The 20120-nt window shown below is 50.0% G+C and overlaps 1 protein-coding gene across 1 annotated transcript in view; it reads right to left on the bottom strand.

The window, feature by feature from the left end:
• LOC120031839 (ankyrin repeat and sterile alpha motif domain-containing protein 1B-like) overlaps nt 1-20120 on the bottom strand; it is a 231310-nt gene that overhangs the window by 192114 nt on the left and 19076 nt on the right. Inside the window, exons 4-6 of the mRNA XM_038977659.1 lie at nt 19674-19750; nt 19377-19487; nt 6050-6181 (exon numbers count right to left, since the gene is read on the bottom strand). Coding sequence (XP_038833587.1) covers nt 6050-6181; nt 19377-19487; nt 19674-19750 — 320 coding nt within the window. The remainder of the gene's footprint in view (nt 1-6049; nt 6182-19376; nt 19488-19673; nt 19751-20120) is intronic.

Consider the following 20120-nt stretch of genomic DNA (forward strand, 5'->3'; position numbering starts at 1 on the left):
ATATAGCGCAGTGCTCTGACGCACCTGACCTGATCTGGTACAGATTTGTCAATGGTTGTAGTGGGCGGATATCCCACGCCTGCTACTTTTTGAATTTATGTGTTGCCTAGCAACCGTGTGAACCCTTTGCCTTCCCTCTCTCCCACTCCCTCTCTCCCTCCCCCCATCTCTCTCTCCATCGTTCTCTCTGCAGGGGCTCCACAGTGAAAAAGTTCATACTTCTTTTCCCTCTAAGAAGTCGTACTTTCAGCTGAAGGAACCCCGCACCGCTTTACCAAACACACACACCTAAAGTGGTCCTTGGTTGTCATGGCATCGGTCTGCCTTCACATGGAGAGGATAGAGGATCCACGTCTGTGTGACGAGAGAGAGAGAGAGAGAGAGAGAAGAGAGAAGAGAGAAGAGAGAAGAGAGAAGAGAGAAGAGAGATGGAACCCCCTCTACTCAAACACACATATGCAAGATATGCGACAGAGAAGGACACGTTTTTCCACCTGCTCAATGCCCATATATAGGAACTGTGGCAATGAAAGACGTTTGATGATGTCTTGGGGTTGCTTCTGTGGTTACAACTAAATGCTCTCTCTCTTTCTCTCCCTCTCTGACTCCCTCACTCGCTCTATTTATCACATGCACACGCACAGCAGCCTTTTACAGTCACCCTCTGCAGCACACATCAGAGTACAGTCCGTCTCTCTGACTGACAGCTTGAGTGACAGCTGAGACTTCGCTACCACGGCGATCGATACAGCGCTTAACAGACTTCTGTCAGACAGTGAGAGAGAAATGTGGAGAAAGAGATGTGGGGTGATGTAGGGAAGGGGAGAGATGTGGGGTAATGTAGGGAAGGAAAGAGAGAGAGAGAGATGTGGGGTGATGTAGGGAAGGAGAGAGAGATGGGGGGGTGATGTAGGGAAGGAGAGAGAGAGAGAGAGAGATGGGGGTGATGTAGGGAAGGAGAGAGAGAGATGGGGGGGTGATGTAGGGAAGGAGAGAGAGAGATGGGGGGTGATGTAGGGAAGGAGAGAGAGAGAGAGAGATGTGGGGTAATGTAGGGAAGGAAAGAGAGAGAGAGAGATGTGGGGTGATGTAGGGAAGGAGAGAGAGAGATGTGGGCTGATGTAGGGAAGGAGAGAGAGAGAGATGGGGGGTGATGTAGGGAAGGAGAGAGAGAGAGATGGGGGGTGATGTAGGGAAGGAGAGAGAGATGTGGGCTGATGTAGGGAAGGAGAGAGAGAGAGAGATGGGGGGTGATGTAGGGAAGGAGAGAGAGAGAGATGGGGGGTGATGTAGGGAAGGAGAGAGAGATGTGGGCTGATGTAGGGAAGGAGAGAGAGAGAGATGGGGGGTGATGTAGGGAAGGAGAGAGAGAGAGATGTGGGGTGATGTAGGGAAGGAGAGAGAGAGAGATGTGGGGGTGATGTAGGGAAGGAGAGAGAGAGAGATGTGGGGGTGATGTAGGGAAGGAGAGAGAGAGAGATGTGGGGGTGATGTAGGGAGGGAGAGAGAGAGAGATGTGGGGTGATGTAGGGAAGGAGAGAGAGATGGGGGGGTGATGTAGGGAAGGAGAGAGAGAGAGATGTGGGGTGATGTAGGGAAGGAGAGAGAGAGAGATGTGGGGTGATGTAGGGAAGGAGAGAGAGAGAGATGTGGGGTGATGTAGGGAAGGAGAGAGAGAGATGTGGGGTGATGTAAGGAAGGAGAGAGAGAGAGAGAGATGTGGGGTGATGTAGGGAAGGAGAGAGAGAGAGAGAGATGTGGGGTGATGTAGGGAAGGAGAGAGAGAGAGAGATGTGGGGTGATGTAGGGAAGGAGAGAGAGAGAGAGAGAGATGTGGGGTGATGTAGGGAAGGAGAGAGAGAGAGAGATGTGGGGTGATGTAGGGAAGGAGAGAGAGATATGTGGGGTGATGTAGGGAAGGAGAGAGAGATATGTGGGGTGATGTAGGGAAGGAGCGAGAGATGTGGGGTGATGTAGGGAAAGAGCGAGAGATATGTGGGGTGATGTAGGGAAGGAGAGAGAGATGTGGGGTGATGTAGGGAAGGAGAGAGAGAGAGATGTGGGGTGATGTAGGGAAGGAGAGAGAGAGACGTGGGGTGATGTAGGGAAGGAGAGAGAGAGATGTGGGGTGATGTAGGGAAGGAGAGAGAGAGAGAGATGTGGGGTGATGTAGGGAAGGAGAGAGAGAGAGAGATGTGGGGTGATGTAGGGAAGGAGAGAGAGAGATGTGGGGTGATGTAGGGAAGGAGAGAGAGAGATGTGGGGTGATGTAGGGAAGGAGAGAGATATGTGGGGTGATGTAGGGAAGGAGAGAGAGATATGGGGGGTGATGTAGGGAAGGAGAGAGAGAGAGATGTGGGGTGATGTAGGGAAGGAGAGAGAGATGTGGGGTGATGTAGGGAAGGAGAGAGAGAGAGATGTGGGGTGATGTAGGGAAGGAGAGAGAGAGATGTGGGGTGATGTAGGGAAGGAGAGAGAGAGACGTGGGGTGATGTAGGGAAGGAGAGAGAGAGAGATGTGGGGTGATGTAGGGAAGGAGAGAGAGAGAGATGTGGGGTGACGTAGGGAAGGAGAGAGAGACAGAGAGATGGGGGGTGATGTAGGGAAGGAGAGAGAGACAGAGAGATGGGGGGTGATGTAGGGAAGGAGAGAGAGAGACAGAGAGATGGGGGGTGATGTAGGGAAGGAGAGAGAGAGAGATGTGGGGTGATGTAGGGAAGGAGAGGGAGAGACAGAGAGATGGGGGGTGATGTAGGGAAGGAGAGAGAGAGACAGAGAGATGGGGGGTGATGTAGGGAAGGAGAGAGAGAGAGATGTGGGCTGATGTAGGGAAGGAGAGAGAGAGAGAGATGTGGGGTGATGTAGGGAAGGAGAGAGAGACAGAGAGATGGGGGTGATGTAGGGAAGGAGAGAGAGAGATGTGGGGTGATGTAGGGAAGGAGAGAGAGAGATGTGGGGTGATGTAGGGAAGGAGAGAGCGAGACAGAGAGATGGGGGGTGATGTAGGGAAGGAGAGAGAGAGACAGAGAGATGGGGGGTGATGTAGGGAAGGAGAGAGAGAGACAGAGAGATGGGGGGGTGAGGCCAAAGGGAAAGAAAGTTGTGGAGAAAAAGCGAAGAAGTGAAACCGAGTGGAAAGCGAGAGAGAGACATTTCACCACTTAAAAAGAGGAAGAGAACAGAGCCCAGTGGGACTGCCATCACTCTGACAATCTGACCAACCGGACGGATGAGAGCAGGAAGGAGAGAAGAACAGATGGAGAGAAGGAGGAGAGAAAAAGGGAGGGAGACTGAGGAGGTGTGGAGTAAGTCTGCTTTGGTGGTGGACATTGGCGCAGAGAAAGCGTCCTTACTTACAATTGAACCTCTAAAATGAAACAATATATATGGATATTTTGTGAAGATTGTGCTAAGCAGTTGAACACACACTTTGAAAGTTCCAGGACTAGTTGAAGGATCCTGTTATAAGTAATATTATTTCCTTGTTGAGAGGCAACCGTGACAAACCAATCAGGAGGGAGCTGATTGCCTTGGGGACAGGGAGAGGAGCTGTGGGGAGAATTTTGGGCTAGTTGAAACCAAAATGAGGCCAGTTGAGAACAAAATGTACACACATACACAAAATCCCAAAAGTGGACCCTGCTAATCGGTCAGGGACTCCATCCCAGGCCCATCATCCCCCACCACACAGAGAACCAGGTGTTGATAGTTAACTCTAGCCAGACACAGGAGGGAAGAGGGAGGACAGAGGGGGGAGACAGGAGGGGGAAGACAGAGGAGGGAGACAGGAGGGGGGAGGACAGAGGGGGAGAGAGGGAGGAGAAAGAGGGGGAGACAGGGAGACAGGAGGGGGAGAGGGAGGACAGAGGGGGGAGACCGGAGGGGGGAGGACAGAGGGGGAGAAAGGGGGGAGGGAGGGGAAAGAAGGGAAGACAGGAGGGGGAGGGGGGGGCAACAGGGAGGGGAAAGAGCTGAGAGAATGGATACTGATGCTCTTCCCCGTTGTGGAGACAAGAGAAAGAGAAAAATTAAGGGAGAGAGAAAGAGAGAGAAACTAAACGAAGAGAGAAAAAGATATTCAGAAAGATAGTGAGAAAGATACAGTTGAAGTCGGAAGTTTACATACACTTAGGTTGGAGACATTGAAACTTGTTTTTCAACCACTCCACACATTTCTTGTTAACAAACTATAGTTTTGGCAAGTCGGTTAGGACGTCTACTTTGTGCATGACACACGTAATTTTTCCAACAATTGTTTAAGGACAGATTATTTCACTTATAATTATTTCACTATTTCACTTATAATTGACATCATTTGAGTCAATTTTGAGGTGTACCTGTGGATGTCTTTCAAGGCCTACCTTCAAACTCAGTGCCTCTTTGCTTGACATCATGGGAAAATCAAAAGAAATCAGCCAAGACCTCAGAAAAAAAAATTGTAGACATCCACAAGTCTGGTTCATCCTTGGGAGCAATTTCCAAACGCCTGAAGGTACCACGTTCATCTGTACAAACAATAGTACGCAAGTATAAACACCATGGGACCACGCAGCCGTCATACCGCTCAGGAAGGCTGTTTCCTAGAGATGAACATACTTTGGTGCGAAAAGTGCAAATCAATCCCAGAACAACAGCAAAGTACCTTGTGAAGATTCTGGAGGAAACAGGTTCAAAAGTATCTATATCCACAGTAAAACTAGTCCTATATCAACATAACCTGAAAGGCCGCTCAGCAAGGAAGAAGCCACTGCTCCAAAACCACCATAAAAAGCCAGACTACGGTTTGCAACTGCACATTGGGACAAAGATCGTACTTTTTGGGGAAATGTCCTCTGGTCTGATGAAACAAAAATAGAACTGTTTGGCCATAATGACCATAGTTATGTTTGGAGGAATAAGGGAGAGGCTTGCAAGCTGAAGAACATCATCCCAACCGTGAAGCAAGGGGGTGGCAGCATCATGTTGTGGAGGTGCTTTGCTGCAGTAGGGACTGGTGCACTTCACAAAATAAATGGCATTAAGAGGAAGGAAAATGATGTGGATATATTGAAGCAACATCTCAAGACATCAGTCAGGAAGTTTGGTTGAAAATGGGTCTTCCTAATGGACAATGACCCCAAGTATACTTCCAAAGTTGTGGCAAAATGGCTTCAGGACAACAAAGTCAAGGTACTGGAGTGGCCATCACAAAGCCCTGACCTCAATCCTATAGAACATTTGTGGGCAGAACTGAAAAAGCGTGTGCGAGCAAGGAGGCCTACAAACCTGACTCAGTTACACCAGCTCTGTCAGGAGGAATGGGCCAAAATTCACCTAACTTATTGTGGGAAGCTTGTGGAAGGCTACCCGAAACGTTTGACCCAAGTAAAACAATTGAAAGGAAATGCTACCAAATACTAATTGAGTGTATGTAAACTTCTGACCCACTGGGAATGTGATGAAAGAAATAAAAGCTGAAATAAATCAATCTCTCTACTAATATTCTGACATTTCACATTTCTTAAATAAAGTGGTGATCCTAACTGGCCTAAGACAGGGAATCTTTACTAGGATTAAATGTCAGGAATTGTGAAATACTGAGTTTAAATGTATTTGGCTAAGGTGTATGTAAACTTCTGACTTCAACTGTATGTAGTGAGAAAAATAGACAGTCAGAAAGATAGACAGAAAGATAGATAGCGAAAGAGAGCAAGTGGTCGAGAGAGATACTATGCAGTTCTCACAGCAACACAACGACAAATACACACCAAGCGCAAAACGCAAGACGACATCCACTGAGCTCTATTAGTCATGGAAATACATAAACATATTGCTACATGGCCCATCAGAGCTGCATTCTGCTGGGTGATGTATATTAACTGAGGCTTTCAGAGACAACAAGCCATGCAAACTGGGAAACAGGCCATTAGAGTGACTTATGATTGAGACAGGGCAATTATAGCATAGTATACTGGCCCTCCATAACAATGGTTATCAGTTGTATTAATGACAGGAGGAAGAGGCTATGTAGGAATACAAGTGAAAGGGGGAGGTGTGTGTGTGTGCGTACCTGTGACAGGCTGGAGAAGCCCAGGTTGTGACAACCGTTGCAGGGTGTGAGGGCCTCCCAGAACCCAGCGGGGCCACAGCTCTTCTCACCCTCCTCTTCCTCCTGGGCCGGGGGAAGTGGAGGAGTGGGCCGCTGCAGAGAGATATAGTACACACTGTTCATTTAAAAACACACACTCACAACACACACACACACACAACACATACACACACACACACACACACACACTGAACCTCACACAGACCTACTCCAGGTCACTACAGAGAAACACAATACCATATTAAAGATGTATAAAAATGTGTTGGTCTGATGTGTATGAGGAAGTGAATCCAGATGCAGAACTGGACGTCTTTTGAAAATGATTCATGCAAATTGTTGACAAGCATGCACCTGTTAAGAAACTAACTGTGGGAACTGTTAGAGCCTCCTGGATTGATGACGAACTGAAACATTTCATGTTTGAAAGAAATTATGTAAAAAAGAGGTGGCAAACAAGTCAGGCTGCTCAGCTGATTGGTCGACATACTGTCAATTGAGAAATGCTGTGACCAAACTTAACAAAAAGAAGAAAGTATTACCAAACAAAGATAAATGACATAAAACAAAATGGAAAAAGACTTGAGCACCTTAAATGATCTCATGGGTAGAAAACCCAATTCATCTCCATCATTCATTGAAGTCGATGGGCCATTCATAACAAAACCTTTTGGTATTGCCAATCATTTCAATTACTCTTTTCACTAGTAGTGGAAAAACTAAAAAATGAAATGACAACATTGAACAGTGAACCTTCATATTTTGGTATAAAATATTTAATAATAAAAGAGAAGGATTGCTGTTTTCAATTTGGTCAAGTTAGTGTGGGAGAGGTGGAAAAACAGTTTTTATCCATCAATAATGATAAGCATCCAGGTAAAGACAACCTTGATGGTAAACTATTGAATGGTAGCAGACTATCACCACCCCTATTGGCTTGATCTTTAACTAAAGCCTAAAGGAGTGTGTGTCCACAGGTGTGGAAGGAAGCTAAAGTAATTCCACTGCATAAAATAGTAAAGCACCCTTTGCTGGCTCTAACAACCACCCAGTCAGTTAACAGCCTGTTCTTAGTAAACTGATGGAGATAATTGTGTTTGAACAAATACAAAGCTATTTTTCAGAGAACAAGTTAACTACTGACTTTCAGCATGCATATAGAGAAGGACACTCAACTTGTACTGCACTGACTCAGATGACTGATGATTGGTTAAAATAAATGGATAATAAGATGGTAGTTGGAGCTGTACTGTTAGATTTCAGTGCAGTCTTTGATGTTATTGATCATACATTATTATTGAAAAAACGCACTTGGTATGGCTTTACATCACCTGCCAACACATGGTTGGAGAGTTATTTATCCAATAGAACCCAGTGTTCTTTAATGGAATCTTCTTTAACATCAAATATCTACAATGAGGTATCCCTCAGGGCAGTTGTCTTGGGCCGTTACTCTTCTCTATTTTAACAAATTATTTGCCATTGGTCTTAAACAAAACTAGAATGCCTACGTATGCGGATGATTTCACACTTTACAGCACTCAAAGCCAGTGAGCTCACTGAAATTCTAAATAAGGAAACAGTCAGTAGCAAAACTGCAGCTGGCTCATAAACAACGCAGAACATTTAACTGCACATACAGAACTAACATCATCAGCATGCATGCCAGTCTTCACTGGTTGAGGGTTGACAAGAGATTAACTGTTTCTCCTAGTTTTAATGAGAAATATTACTGTGACGAAAATCCAGTCTGTCTGCATAATCAAATAACATTCAGCTCAGACACCCATTCACACCCCACAAGACATACCACCAGGGGTCTCTTCACAGTCCCCAAGTCCAAAACAAATTCCCGGCAACGCAGTTTTATACAGAGCCATGATCGCATGGAACTCTTTTCCATCTCCCATTACTCAAACAGCAAAATGATCTTAAAAAAATACTGATTAAAAATACAACTCATGGAACGGCGGGGACAAACACACACATTATTTTTGTTGTATTGTTTGTATATAATTGTATTTAAAATGTGTTTGACTTTCCTTGTCTATAAGTGTTTTGTTACTTTGTAATGTTTAGTGTTTTTTTGTGGACCCCTGGAAGAGCAGCAACTGCTTCTGCAAAAGCTACTGGGGATCCTAACAAACAAATAATACACACACGTGCACACTAACACACACAATATGCCCTTTTTACAGGATCTGTATTGCCAAGAGGATATATGTTCAGATGGGTCTTGTGAAAGGGGTATTGTCTCCTGATAATACCAGTGACCCACATGATGCAGAGGGAAAGCCCAAGGTCCCAGTGAGATTGAGAGGCAGAGAGGCAGGGGAAATAGAGAAAGAGCAAGACAGGAACAGAGAGAGAAAGAATGATAGAGAGGGGCAGATGGAGTCAGGAGGAGAGGGAGGGAGAATGATAGAGAGGGGCAGATGGAGTCAGGAGGAGAGGGAGGGAGAATGATAGAGAGGGGCAGATGGAGTCAGGAGGAGAGGGAGGGAGAATGATAGAGAGGGGCAGATGGAGTCAGGAGGAGAGGGAGGGAGAATGATAGAGAGGGGCAGATGGAGTCAGGAGGAGAGGGAGGGAGAATGATAGAGAGGGGCAGATGGAGTCAGGAGGAGAGGGAGGGAGAATGATAGAGAGGGGCAGATGGAGTCAGGAGGAGAGGGAGGGAGAATGATAGAGAGGGGCAGATGGAGTCAGGAGGAGAGGGAGGGAGAATGATAGAGAGGGGCAGATGGAGTCAGGGAGAGGAGGAAGTCAGGAGGAGAGGAGGAGGGGGAGAATGATAGAGAGGGGCAGATGGAGTCAGGAGGAGAGGGAGGGAGAATGATAGAGAGGGGCAGATGGAGTCAGGAGGAGAGGGAGGGAGAATGATAGAGAGGGGCAGATGGAGTCAGGAGGAGAGGGAGGGAGAATGATAGAGAGGGGCAGATGGAGTCAGGAGGAGAGGGAGGGAGAATGATAGAGAGGGGCAGATGGAGTCAGGAGGAGAGGGAGGGAGAATGATAGAGAGGGGCAGATGGAGTCAGGAGGAGAGGGAGGGAGAATGATAGAGAGGGGCAGATGGAGTCAGGAGGAGAGGGAGGGAGAATGATAGAGAGGGGCAGATGGAGTCAGGAGGAGAGGGAGGGAGAATGATAGAGAGGGGCAGATGGAGTCAGGAGGAGAGGGAGGGAGAATGATAGAGAGGGGCAGATGGAGTCAGGAGGAGAGGGAGGGAGAATGATAGAGAGGGGCAGATGGAGTCAGGAGGAGAGGGAGGGAGAATGATAGAGAGGGGCAGATGGAGTCAGGAGGAGAGGGAGGGAGAATGATAGAGAGGGGCAGATGGAGTCAGGAGGAGAGGGAGGGAGAATGATAGAGAGGGGCAGATGGAGTCAGGAGGAGAGGGAGGGAGAATGATAGAGAGGGGCAGATGGAGTCAGGAGGAGAGGGAGGGAGAATGATAGAGAGGGGCAGATGGAGTCAGGAGGAGAGGGAGGGAGAATGATAGAGAGGGGCAGATGGAGTCAGGAGGAGAGGGAGGGAGAATGATAGAGAGGGGCAGATGGAGTCAGGAGGAGAGGGAGGGAGAATGATAGAGAGGGGCAGATGGAGTCAGGAGGAGAGGGAGGGAGAATGATAGAGAGGGGCAGATGGAGTCAGGAGGAGAGGGAGGGAGAATGATAGAGAGGGGCAGATGGAGTCAGGAGGAGAGGGAGGGAGAATGATAGAGAGGGGCAGATGGAGTCAGGAGGAGAGGGAGGGAGAATGATAGAGAGGGGCAGATGGAGTCAGGAGGAGAGGGAGGGAGAATGATAGAGAGGGGCAGATGGAGTCAGGAGGAGAGGGAGGGAGAATGATAGAGAGGGGCAGATGGAGTCAGGAGGAGAGGGAGGGAGAATGATAGAGAGGGGCAGATGGAGTCAGGAGGAGAGGGAGGGAGAATGATAGAGAGGGGCAGATGGAGTCAGGAGGAGAGGGAGGGAGAATGATAGAGAGGGGCAGATGGAGTCAGGAGGAGAGGGAGGGAGAATGATAGAGAGGGGCAGATGGAGTCAGGAGGAGAGGGAGGGAGAATGATAGAGAGGGGCAGATGGAGTCAGGAGGAGAGGGAGGGAGAATGATAGAGAGGGGCAGATGGAGTCAGGAGGAGAGGGAGGGAGAATGATAGAGAGGGGCAGATGGAGTCAGGAGGAGAGGGAGGGAGAATGATAGAGAGGGGCAGATGGAGTCAGGAGGAGAGGGAGGGAGAATGATAGAGAGGGGCAGATGGAGTCAGGAGGAGAGGGAGGGAGAATGATAGAGAGGGGCAGATGGAGTCAGGAGGAGAGGGAGGGAGAATGATAGAGAGGGGCAGATGGAGTCAGGAGGAGAGGGAGGGAGAATGATAGAGAGGGGCAGATGGAGTCAGGAGGAGAGGGAGGGAGAATGATAGAGAGGGGCAGATGGAGTCAGGAGGAGAGGGAGGGAGAATGATAGAGAGGGGCAGATGGAGTCAGGAGGAGAGGGAGGGAGAATGATAGAGAGGGGCAGATGGAGTCAGGAGGAGAGGGAGGGAGAATGATAGAGAGGGGCAGATGGAGTCAGGAGGAGAGGGAGGGAGAATGATAGAGAGGGGCAGATGGAGTCAGGAGGAGAGGGAGGGAGAATGATAGAGAGGGGCAGATGGAGTCAGGAGGAGAGGGAGGGAGAATGATAGAGAGGGGCAGATGGAGTCAGGAGGAGAGGGAGGGAGAATGATAGAGAGGGGCAGATGGAGTCAGGAGGAGAGGGAGGGAGAATGATAGAGAGGGGCAGATGGAGTCAGGAGGAGAGGGAGGGAGAATGATAGAGAGGGGCAGATGGAGTCAGGAGGAGAGGGAGGGAGAATGATAGAGAGGGGCAGATGGAGTCAGGAGGAGAGGGAGAGAGAATGATAGAGAGGGGCAGATGGAGTCAGGAGGAGAGGGAGGGAGAATGATAGAGAGGGGCAGATGGAGTCAGGAGGAGAGGGAGGGAGAATGATAGAGAGGGGCAGATGGAGTCAGGAGGAGAGGGAGGGAGAATGATAGAGAGGGGCAGATGGAGTCAGGAGGAGAGGGAGGGAGAATGATAGAGAGGGGCAGATGGAGTCAGGAGGAGAGGGAGGGAGAATGATAGAGAGGGGCAGATGGAGTCAGGAGGAGAGGGAGGGAGAATGATAGAGAGGGGCAGATGGAGTCAGGAGGAGAGGGAGGGAGAATGATAGAGAGGGGCAGATGGAGTCAGGAGGAGAGGGAGGGAGAATGATAGAGAGGGGCAGATGGAGTCAGGAGGAGAGGGAGGGAGAATGATAGAGAGGGGCAGATGGAGTCAGGAGGAGAGGGAGGGAGAATGATAGAGAGGGGCAGATGGAGTCAGGAGGAGAGGGAGGGAGAATGATAGAGAGGGGCAGATGGAGTCAGGAGGAGAGGGAGGGAGAATGATAGAGAGGGGCAGATGGAGTCAGGAGGAGAGGGAGGGAGAATGATAGAGAGGGGCAGATGGAGTCAGGAGGAGAGGGAGAGAGAAATTGCTGTAGAAAATAAATGGAAGAACCAGAAGGTCACCAGTCTTATGAGATTGTGAAAAGACTAAACAAAATGCAACATAGACATACTCTACAAAACACACAATAATCATTTCTCTCTTACACACACACACACACACACACACACACACACACACACACACACACACACACACAGACAGACAGACAGACAGACAGACAGACAGACAGACAGACAGACAGACAGACAGACAGACAGACAGACAGACAGACAGACAGACAGACAGACAGACAGACAGACAGACAGACAGACAGTCTTCAGGTCTATTAGATGACCTTAACACTGATAGGTTATTATTTTTCCCATGTGCCAAATTGGACCCTATTCCCTACATACTAGGGCACTACTTTGATCTAGAAAAGGTGCCATAAAGGCTGCCAGAAAGGGTTCCATTTGGGACACAGGCTTCAACATGGACTCAGGCAGCCAGGTCCTTCCAGGTCTGATCAGTTGAATGATGATACACTCTGGTGGAATAATATTAGCATGTCCTTATCTAATGAATATTTATTGTTCTCTGTTGAATGGTAGAGGTGATTTGTCAGAGCTAGGCCCGTTGGAAGCCTGGGGGTAGAGTAGTGGGACTCCCTGACTTTCTCACACCACAAAGTACTTTGTTTAGTGGGGGAAAAGCTGGTTTGTTGTGTTCTACTATTAAGGTAGTGTGGGCTTGACTGTTGTCAATTGTTGTCAATTGTCAATGGTCATCTTACAATCACACGTGACAATCACAGAATTGTCATGGAAGAGACATTCAAGTTGTAGACACAACAGTACAGACGTCCCTTACAGTACATAAACAATAGGCCACCAAGGCCATGTCGGTACGGGCCTCCAAGGCCATGTCGATGGCGGTACGGGCCTCCAAGGCCATGTCGATGGCGGTACGGGCCTCCAAGGCCATGTCGGTACGGGCCACCAAGGCCATGTCGGTACGGGCCTCCAAGGCCATGTCGGTACGGGCCTCCAAGGCCATGTCGGTACGGGTCACCAAGGCCATGTCGGTACGGGCCTCCAAGGCCATGTCGGTACGGGCCACCAAGGCCATGTCGGTACGGGCCACCAAGGCCATGTCGGTACGGGCCACCAAGGCCATGTCGGTACGGGCCACCAAGGCCATGTCGGTACGGGCCTCCAAGGCCATGTCGGTACGGGCCACCAAGGCCATGTCGGTACGGGCCTCCAAGGCCATGTCGGTACGGGCCTCCAAGGCCATGTCGATGGCGGTACGGGCCTCCAAGGCCATGTCGATGGCGGTACGGGCCTCCAAGGCCATGTCGGTACGGGCCACCAAGGCCATGTCGGTACGGGCCTCCAAGGCCATGTCGGTACGGGCCTCCAAGGCCATGTCGGTACGGGTCACCAAGGCCATGTCGGTACGGGCCTCCAAGGCCATGTCGGTACGGGCCACCAAGGCCATGTCGGTACGGGCCACCAAGGCCATGTCGGTACGGGCCACCAAGGCCATGTCGGTACGGGCCACCAAGGCCATGTCGGTACGGGCCTCCAAGGCCATGTCGGTACGGGCCACCAAGGCCATGTCGGTACGGGCCACCAAGGCCATGTCGGTACGGGCCACCAAGGCCATGTCGGTACGGGCCTCCAAGGCCATGTCGGTACGGGCCTCCAAGGCCATGTCGGTACGGGCCACCAAGACCATGTCGGTACGGGCCACCAAGGCCATGTCGGTACGGGCCACCAAGACCATGTCGGTACGGGCCACCAAGGCCATGTCGGTACGGGTCACCAAGGCCATGTCGGTACGGGCCACCAAGACCATGTCGGTACGGGCCACCACATTGACACCTGATATGTCATTCGTTGATGTTACATCATTATTAAACAAACATGACAAACACCTATTTGTGACCTGGCTGTTGACTTGTTCTATTCAGTAACCAGCATGTTGATTCGTTGCCAAGAGGCTTCGCTACTAGCCAGCGAGGCCCTTCCGTAGTGTACAGCAGACGTAGTGAGGAGGGCAGTGGGCTACACACATAGACATCCAACACTATGTCTATGGTTATACCTCAGCTCTGGAACCAGGAAGTTGATGAGTGTGTCCTACAGCAGATATGGACGATGACCATGTTTTTATTCATCAGTGTGTCTGATGGACAGACGCTGCACCACTCTCTGACATTTACAGTGTGTCATGCTAATGGTCGTGCATGCATACAAATGAGCCCATAGGCCTGTATGGGCGCAGGGGACTTATTCACACATCCAGATCCATAGAGAGCCATACAAATAAGTATGAGACACACATACAGACACTGACCATGAAGACACAAAATCTAATGCATACTGTACGTAACCCTCTCCATTACATGTGCTCTGTGTATGTGTGTGTGTGTGTGTGTTTGTGTTTGCGCCTACATCGTCGCCTCAGTGTGTGACTGATTGAGACGTGTTTGTGCTTCTATTAAACCAAGGCCAAGGCCAGCCCAGAGACTGTTGCTCCATCAAGCCACCCACTCCCACCACACACACAGCGGCAGTGGTTTGATTCAGACCAGATCAATTCCTGTTAGTGTGCCGCGCCAAACGCCACAGGTATCAATCTCCCTAGAAACGAGAGAAACGAGATGAAAGCCCTTCTACCAATCAGCTCTCAGGGGTGAAGCTAGGCTGACCAAGGCCTTGTTCTAATACTAAAACACGCACCCTTCCTTCCTACCTTACTGCCTTCCTACAAGTGAATTCCAGCAAAATCACTGATTTGATGTAAAGCAAGGATTCCATTACATAGCTTTCACCAATCCAGTCATGTCAGATCAGTGGTTACTTCACGGAAGGAAGGAGGATGCACTATACTGAACAGAAATATACAGTGCATTCTGAAAGTATTCCGCCACCTTCCCCTTTTACACATTTTGTTATGTTACAGCCTTATTCTAAAATGGATTGAATTCATTTTCTTCCTCATCAATCTACACACAATACCCCATAATGACAAAGCGAAAACAGTTTTCATTTTATTTTAGCAAATGTATTAGAAATTTAAAACAGGAATACCTTATTTACATAAGTATTCAGACCCTTTGCTATAAAACTTGAAATTGAGCTCAGGTGCATCCTGTTTCCATGGATCATCCTTGAGATGTTTCTACAACTTGGAGTCCACCTGTAGTAAATTGTATTGATTGGACATGATTTGGAAAGGCACACACCTGTCTATATAAGGTCCCACAGTTGACAGTGCATGCAGCAAAAACCAAGCCATGAGGTCGAAGGAATTGGCATAAGAGCTTGTGTTGGGCACAGATCTGGGGAAGGGTACCAAAAAATGTCTGCAGCATTGAAGGTCACCAAGAACACAGTGGCCTCAATCATTCTTAAATTGAAGAAGTTTGGAACCACCAAGACTCTTCCTAGAGCTGGCCGCCCGGCCAAACTGAGCAATCAGGGGAAAAGGGCCTTGGTCCGGGAGGTGACCAAGAACACGATGGTCACTCTGACAGAGCTCCAGAGTTCCTCTGTGGAGATGGTGGAATCTTCCAGAAGGATAACCATTTCTGCTGCGCTCCACCTATCAGGCCTTTATGGTTGAGTGGCCCAGCCAGAGCCTAGACTTGAACCCGATCAAACATCTCTGGAGAGACCCCCCATCCAACCTGACAGAGCTTAAGTGGATCTGCAGAGAAGGGAGAAACTCCCCAAATACATGATCTGAAATAAACGATCCCAGAAATGTTCCATACGAACGAAAAACGTATTTCTCTAACATTTTGTTCACAAATTTGTTCACATCCTTGTTAGTGAGAATTTCTCCTTTGACAAGACCAATCCACCACCTGACAGGTGTGGGATATCAAGAAGATGATTAAACAGCATGGTCATTACACAGGTGGACCCTGTGCTGGGGACAATAAAAGGCCACTCTAAAATGTGCAGTTTTGTCACACAACATATTGCCACAGATGTCTCAAGTTTTGAGGGAGTGTGCAATTGGCATGCTGACTGCAGGAATGTCCACCAGAGCAGTTGCCAGAGAATGTAATATTCATTTCTCTACCATAAGCCGCCTCCAATGTCATTTTAGAGAATTTGGCATTACGTTCAACAGGCCTCACAACCGCAGACCATGTCTATCCATGCCAGCCCAGGACTTCCACATCGGGCTTCTTCACCTGCGGGATCGTCTGAGACCAGCCACCCGGACAGCTGATGGAACTGTGGGTTTGCATAACCGAAGAATTTCTGCACAAACTGTCAGAAACCGTCTCAGGGATGCTCATCTGCGTGCTCGCCGTCCTCACCAGGGTCGTAACCGACTTCAGTGGGCAAATGCTCACCTTCAATGGCCACTGGCACGCTGGCGAAGTGTGCTCTTCACGGATTAATCCTGGTTTCAACTGTTTCGGTCAGATGGCAGACAGCGCGTATGGCATCGTGTGGGAGAGCAGTTTGCTGATGTCAACGTTGTGAACAGAGTGCTCCATGGTGGAGGTGAGGTTATGGTATGGGCAGGCATAAGCTACGGACAACGAACACGTGTATTTATTGATGGCAATTTGAAAGCACGTAGATACTGTGACGAGATCCTGAGGCCCGTTGTCGTGCCATTCATCCGTCACCTTCACCTCAAGTTTCAGCATGTTGCAAGGATCTGAACACAATTCCTGGAAGCTGAAAATGTCTCAGTTCCTTCATGGCCTGCATACTCAGACATACTCACCAGACATGTCACCCATTGAGCACGTATGTGATGCTCTGGATCGACGTGTACGACAGTGTGTTCGAGTCCCCGCAAATATCCAGCAACTTCGCACAGCCATTGATGAGGAGTGGGACAACATTCCACAGCCCACAATCATCATCCTGATCAACTCTATTCGCAGCGTGAGGCAAATGGTGGTCACACCAGATGCTGACTGGTTTCTGATCTACGCCCCTACTTTTTGTTTAAGGTATCTGTGACTAATAGATGTTTCTGTATTCCCAGTCATGTGAAATCAAAAGATTAGGCCCTAATTAATTAATTTAAATTAACTGATTTCGTTACATGAACGGTAACCCAGTAAAATCTTTGAAATTGTTGAATGTTGCGTTTATGTTTTTGTTCAGTAAACATGTCTGCCTTACAGCGTGTCTGAGGCTGCCCTCTCCTGGTGACTAAATGCTACTACAGTAATGGACCCCAGAGTGATGCAGTAGAACATGGTTTTCCAATCCAAGAATAACAATACGACGGTACGATACCACAGACGCAACATTGCGAAAATGGTCCTCATCCTCCACATCCCCCTTGATTACTCCTGGTCCCATCCACCCTCCCTGATCCAAAATGGTCCTCACCCTCCACATCCCCCTTGATTACCCCTGGTCCCATCCACCCTCCCTGATCCAAAATGGTCATCACCCTCCACATCCCCCTTGATTACCCCTGGTCCCATCCACCCTCCCTGATCCAAAATGGTCATCACCCTCCACATCCCCCTTGATTACTCCTGGTCCCATCCTTCCTCCCTGATCCAAAATGGTCATCACCCTCCACATCCCCCTTGATTCCCCCTGGTCCCATCCTTCCTCCCTGATCCAAAATGGTCATCACCCTCCACATCCCCCTTGATTACTCCTGGTCCCATCCACCCTCCCTGATCCAAAATGGTCATCACCCTCCACATCCCCCTTGATTACTCCTGGTCCCATCCTTCCTCCCTGATCCAAAATGGTCATCACCCTCCACATCCCCCTTGATTACTCCTGGTCCCATCCACCCTCCCTGATCCAAAATGGTCCTCACCCTCCACATCCACCTTGATTACCCCTGGTCCCATCCACCCTCCCTGATCCAAAACAGTCCTCACCCTCCACATCCACCTTGATTACCCCTGGTCCCATCCACCCTCCCTGATCCAAAATGGTCATCACCCTCCACATCCCCCTTGATTACTCCTGGTCCCATCCTTCCTCCCTGATCCAAAATGGTCCTCACCCTCCACATCCCCCTTGATTACCCCTGGTCCCATCCTTCCTCCCTGATCCAAAATGGTCCTCACCCTCCACATCCCCCTTGATTACCCCTGGTCCCATCCACCCTCCCTGATCCAAAATGGTCATCACCCTCCACATCCCCCTTGATTACTCCTGGTCCCATCCTTCCTCCCTGATCCAAAATGGTCCTCACCCTCCACATCCCCCTTGATTACCCCTGGTCCCATCCACCCTCCCTGATCCAAAATGGTCCTCACCCTCCACATCCCCCTTGATTACCCCTGGTCCCATCCACCCTCCCTGATCCAAAATGGTCCTCACCCTCCACATCCCCCTTGATTACCCCTGGTCCCATCCACCCTCCCTGATCCAAAATGGTCCTCACCCTCCACATCCCCCGTGATTCCCCCTGGTCCCATCCACCCTCCCTGATCCAAAATGGTCCTCACCCTCCACATCCCCCGTGATTCCCCCTGGTCCCATCCACCCTCCCTGATCCAAAATGGTCCTCACCCTCCACATCCCCCGTGATTACTCCTGGTCCCATCCACCCTCCCTGATCCAAAATGGTCATCACCCTCCACATCCCCCTTGATTACCCCTGGTCCCATCCTTCCTCCCTGATCCAAAATGGTCCTCACCCTCCACATCCCCCTTGATTCCCCCTGGTCCCATCCACCCTCCCTGATCCAAAATGGTCATCACCCTCCACATCCCCCTTGATCACTCCTGGTCCCATCCACCCTCCCTGATCCAAAATGGTCCTCACCCTCCACATCCCCCGTGATTCCCCCTGGTCCCATCCACCCTCCCTGATCCAAAATGGTCATCACCCTCCACATCCCCCGTGATTCCCCCTGGTCCCATCCACCCTCCCTGATCCAAAATGGTCATCACCCTCCACATCCCCCTTGATTACCCCTGGTCCCATCCTTCCTCCCTGATCCAAAATGGTCCTCACCCTCCACATCCCCCGTGATTACCCCTGGTCCCATCCACCCTCCCTGATCCAAAATGGTCATCACCCTCCACATCCCCCTTGATTCCCCCTGGTCCCATCCACCCTCCCTGATCCAAAATGGTCCTCACCCTCCACATCCCCCTTGATTACCCCTGGTCCCATCCTTCCTCCCTGATCCAAAATGGTCATCACCCTCCACATCCCCCGTGATTACCCCTGGTCCCATCCACCCTCCCTGATCCAAAATGGTCCTCACCCTCCACATCCCCCTTGATTACCCCTGGTCCCATCCACCCTCCCTGATCCAAAATGGTCATCACCCTCCACATCCCCCTTGATTACCCCTGGTCCCATCCTTCCTCCCTGATCCAAAATGGTCATCACCCTCCACATCCCCCTTGATTCCCCCTGGTCCCATCCACCCTCCCTGATCCAAAATGGTCCTCACCCTCCACATCCCCCTTGATTCCCCCTGGTCCCATCCTTCCTCCCTGATCCAAAATGGTCATCACCCTCCACATCCCCCGTGATTACCCCTGGTCCCATCCACCCTCCCTGATCCAAAATGGTCCTCACCCTCCACATCCCCCTTGATTACCCCTGGTCCCATCCACCCTCCCTGATCCAAAATGGTCATCACCCTCCACATCCCCCTTGATTACCCCTGGTCCCATCCTTCCTCCCTGATCCAAAATGGTCATCACCCTCCACATCCCCCTTGATTCCCCCTGGTCCCATCCACCCTCCCTGATCCAAAATGGTCCTCACCCTCCACATCCCCCTTGATTCCCCCTGGTCCCATCCTTCCTCCCTGATCCAAAATGGTGCTCACCTTTCTGACTCTGCTCAGGGTGCCGTTACTGCGTCGCTCCTCGTCTGATAGGTGACCGCTGCCAAAGCTCTCCATGGAATGAGAGTGGGATGAGATGGTCTGGCAGAGCTCCTAAGTAGAGTAGAGTAGAGTGAGGTAGTAATTTAATGACTTGGTTTTATCACCACAAGCATCAGCAATGATTCCAAAGACAACACAAGGATCTATAAGATAAAGATGAAGAGAATAGCAACATGATTCCAAAGACAACACAAGGATCTATAAGATAAAGATGAAGAGAATAGCAACATAACACACCTCAAAGGAGTAGTCTCTGTCCCGACACATCTTCATCTCATTCAGCAGCTTGGAGAGCTCCCCTGTCACAGCATCATCTGGGGAGGAGGAGGAGGGGGGGGGAGTAGAGGGAGCGAAGGAGAGACAAGGGAGAGGAGGAGAGAGATTATAAGGGGAGAGAGGGGAGATATGGGGAGAGAGAGAGGGGAGATATGGAGAGAGATTATAAGGGGAGAGAGAGGGGAGATATGGGGAGAGAGAGAGGGGAGATATGGAGAGAGAGGGGGAGAGAGAGAGGGGAGATGGGAGAGAGAGAGATGGGAGAGAGAGAGAGGAGATATGGGGAGAGAGAGAGGGGAGATATGGAGAGAGAGAGGGGAGAGAGGGGGAGAGAGAGAGGGGAGAGAGGGGGAGAGAGAGAGGGGAGATGGGAGAGAGAGATGGGAAAGAGAGAGAGCGAGAGAGAGA

Source organism: Salvelinus namaycush, chromosome 38 (genome assembly GCF_016432855.1).
Source record: "Salvelinus namaycush isolate Seneca chromosome 38, SaNama_1.0, whole genome shotgun sequence".
Lineage (NCBI taxonomy): Eukaryota > Metazoa > Chordata > Actinopteri > Salmoniformes > Salmonidae > Salvelinus > Salvelinus namaycush.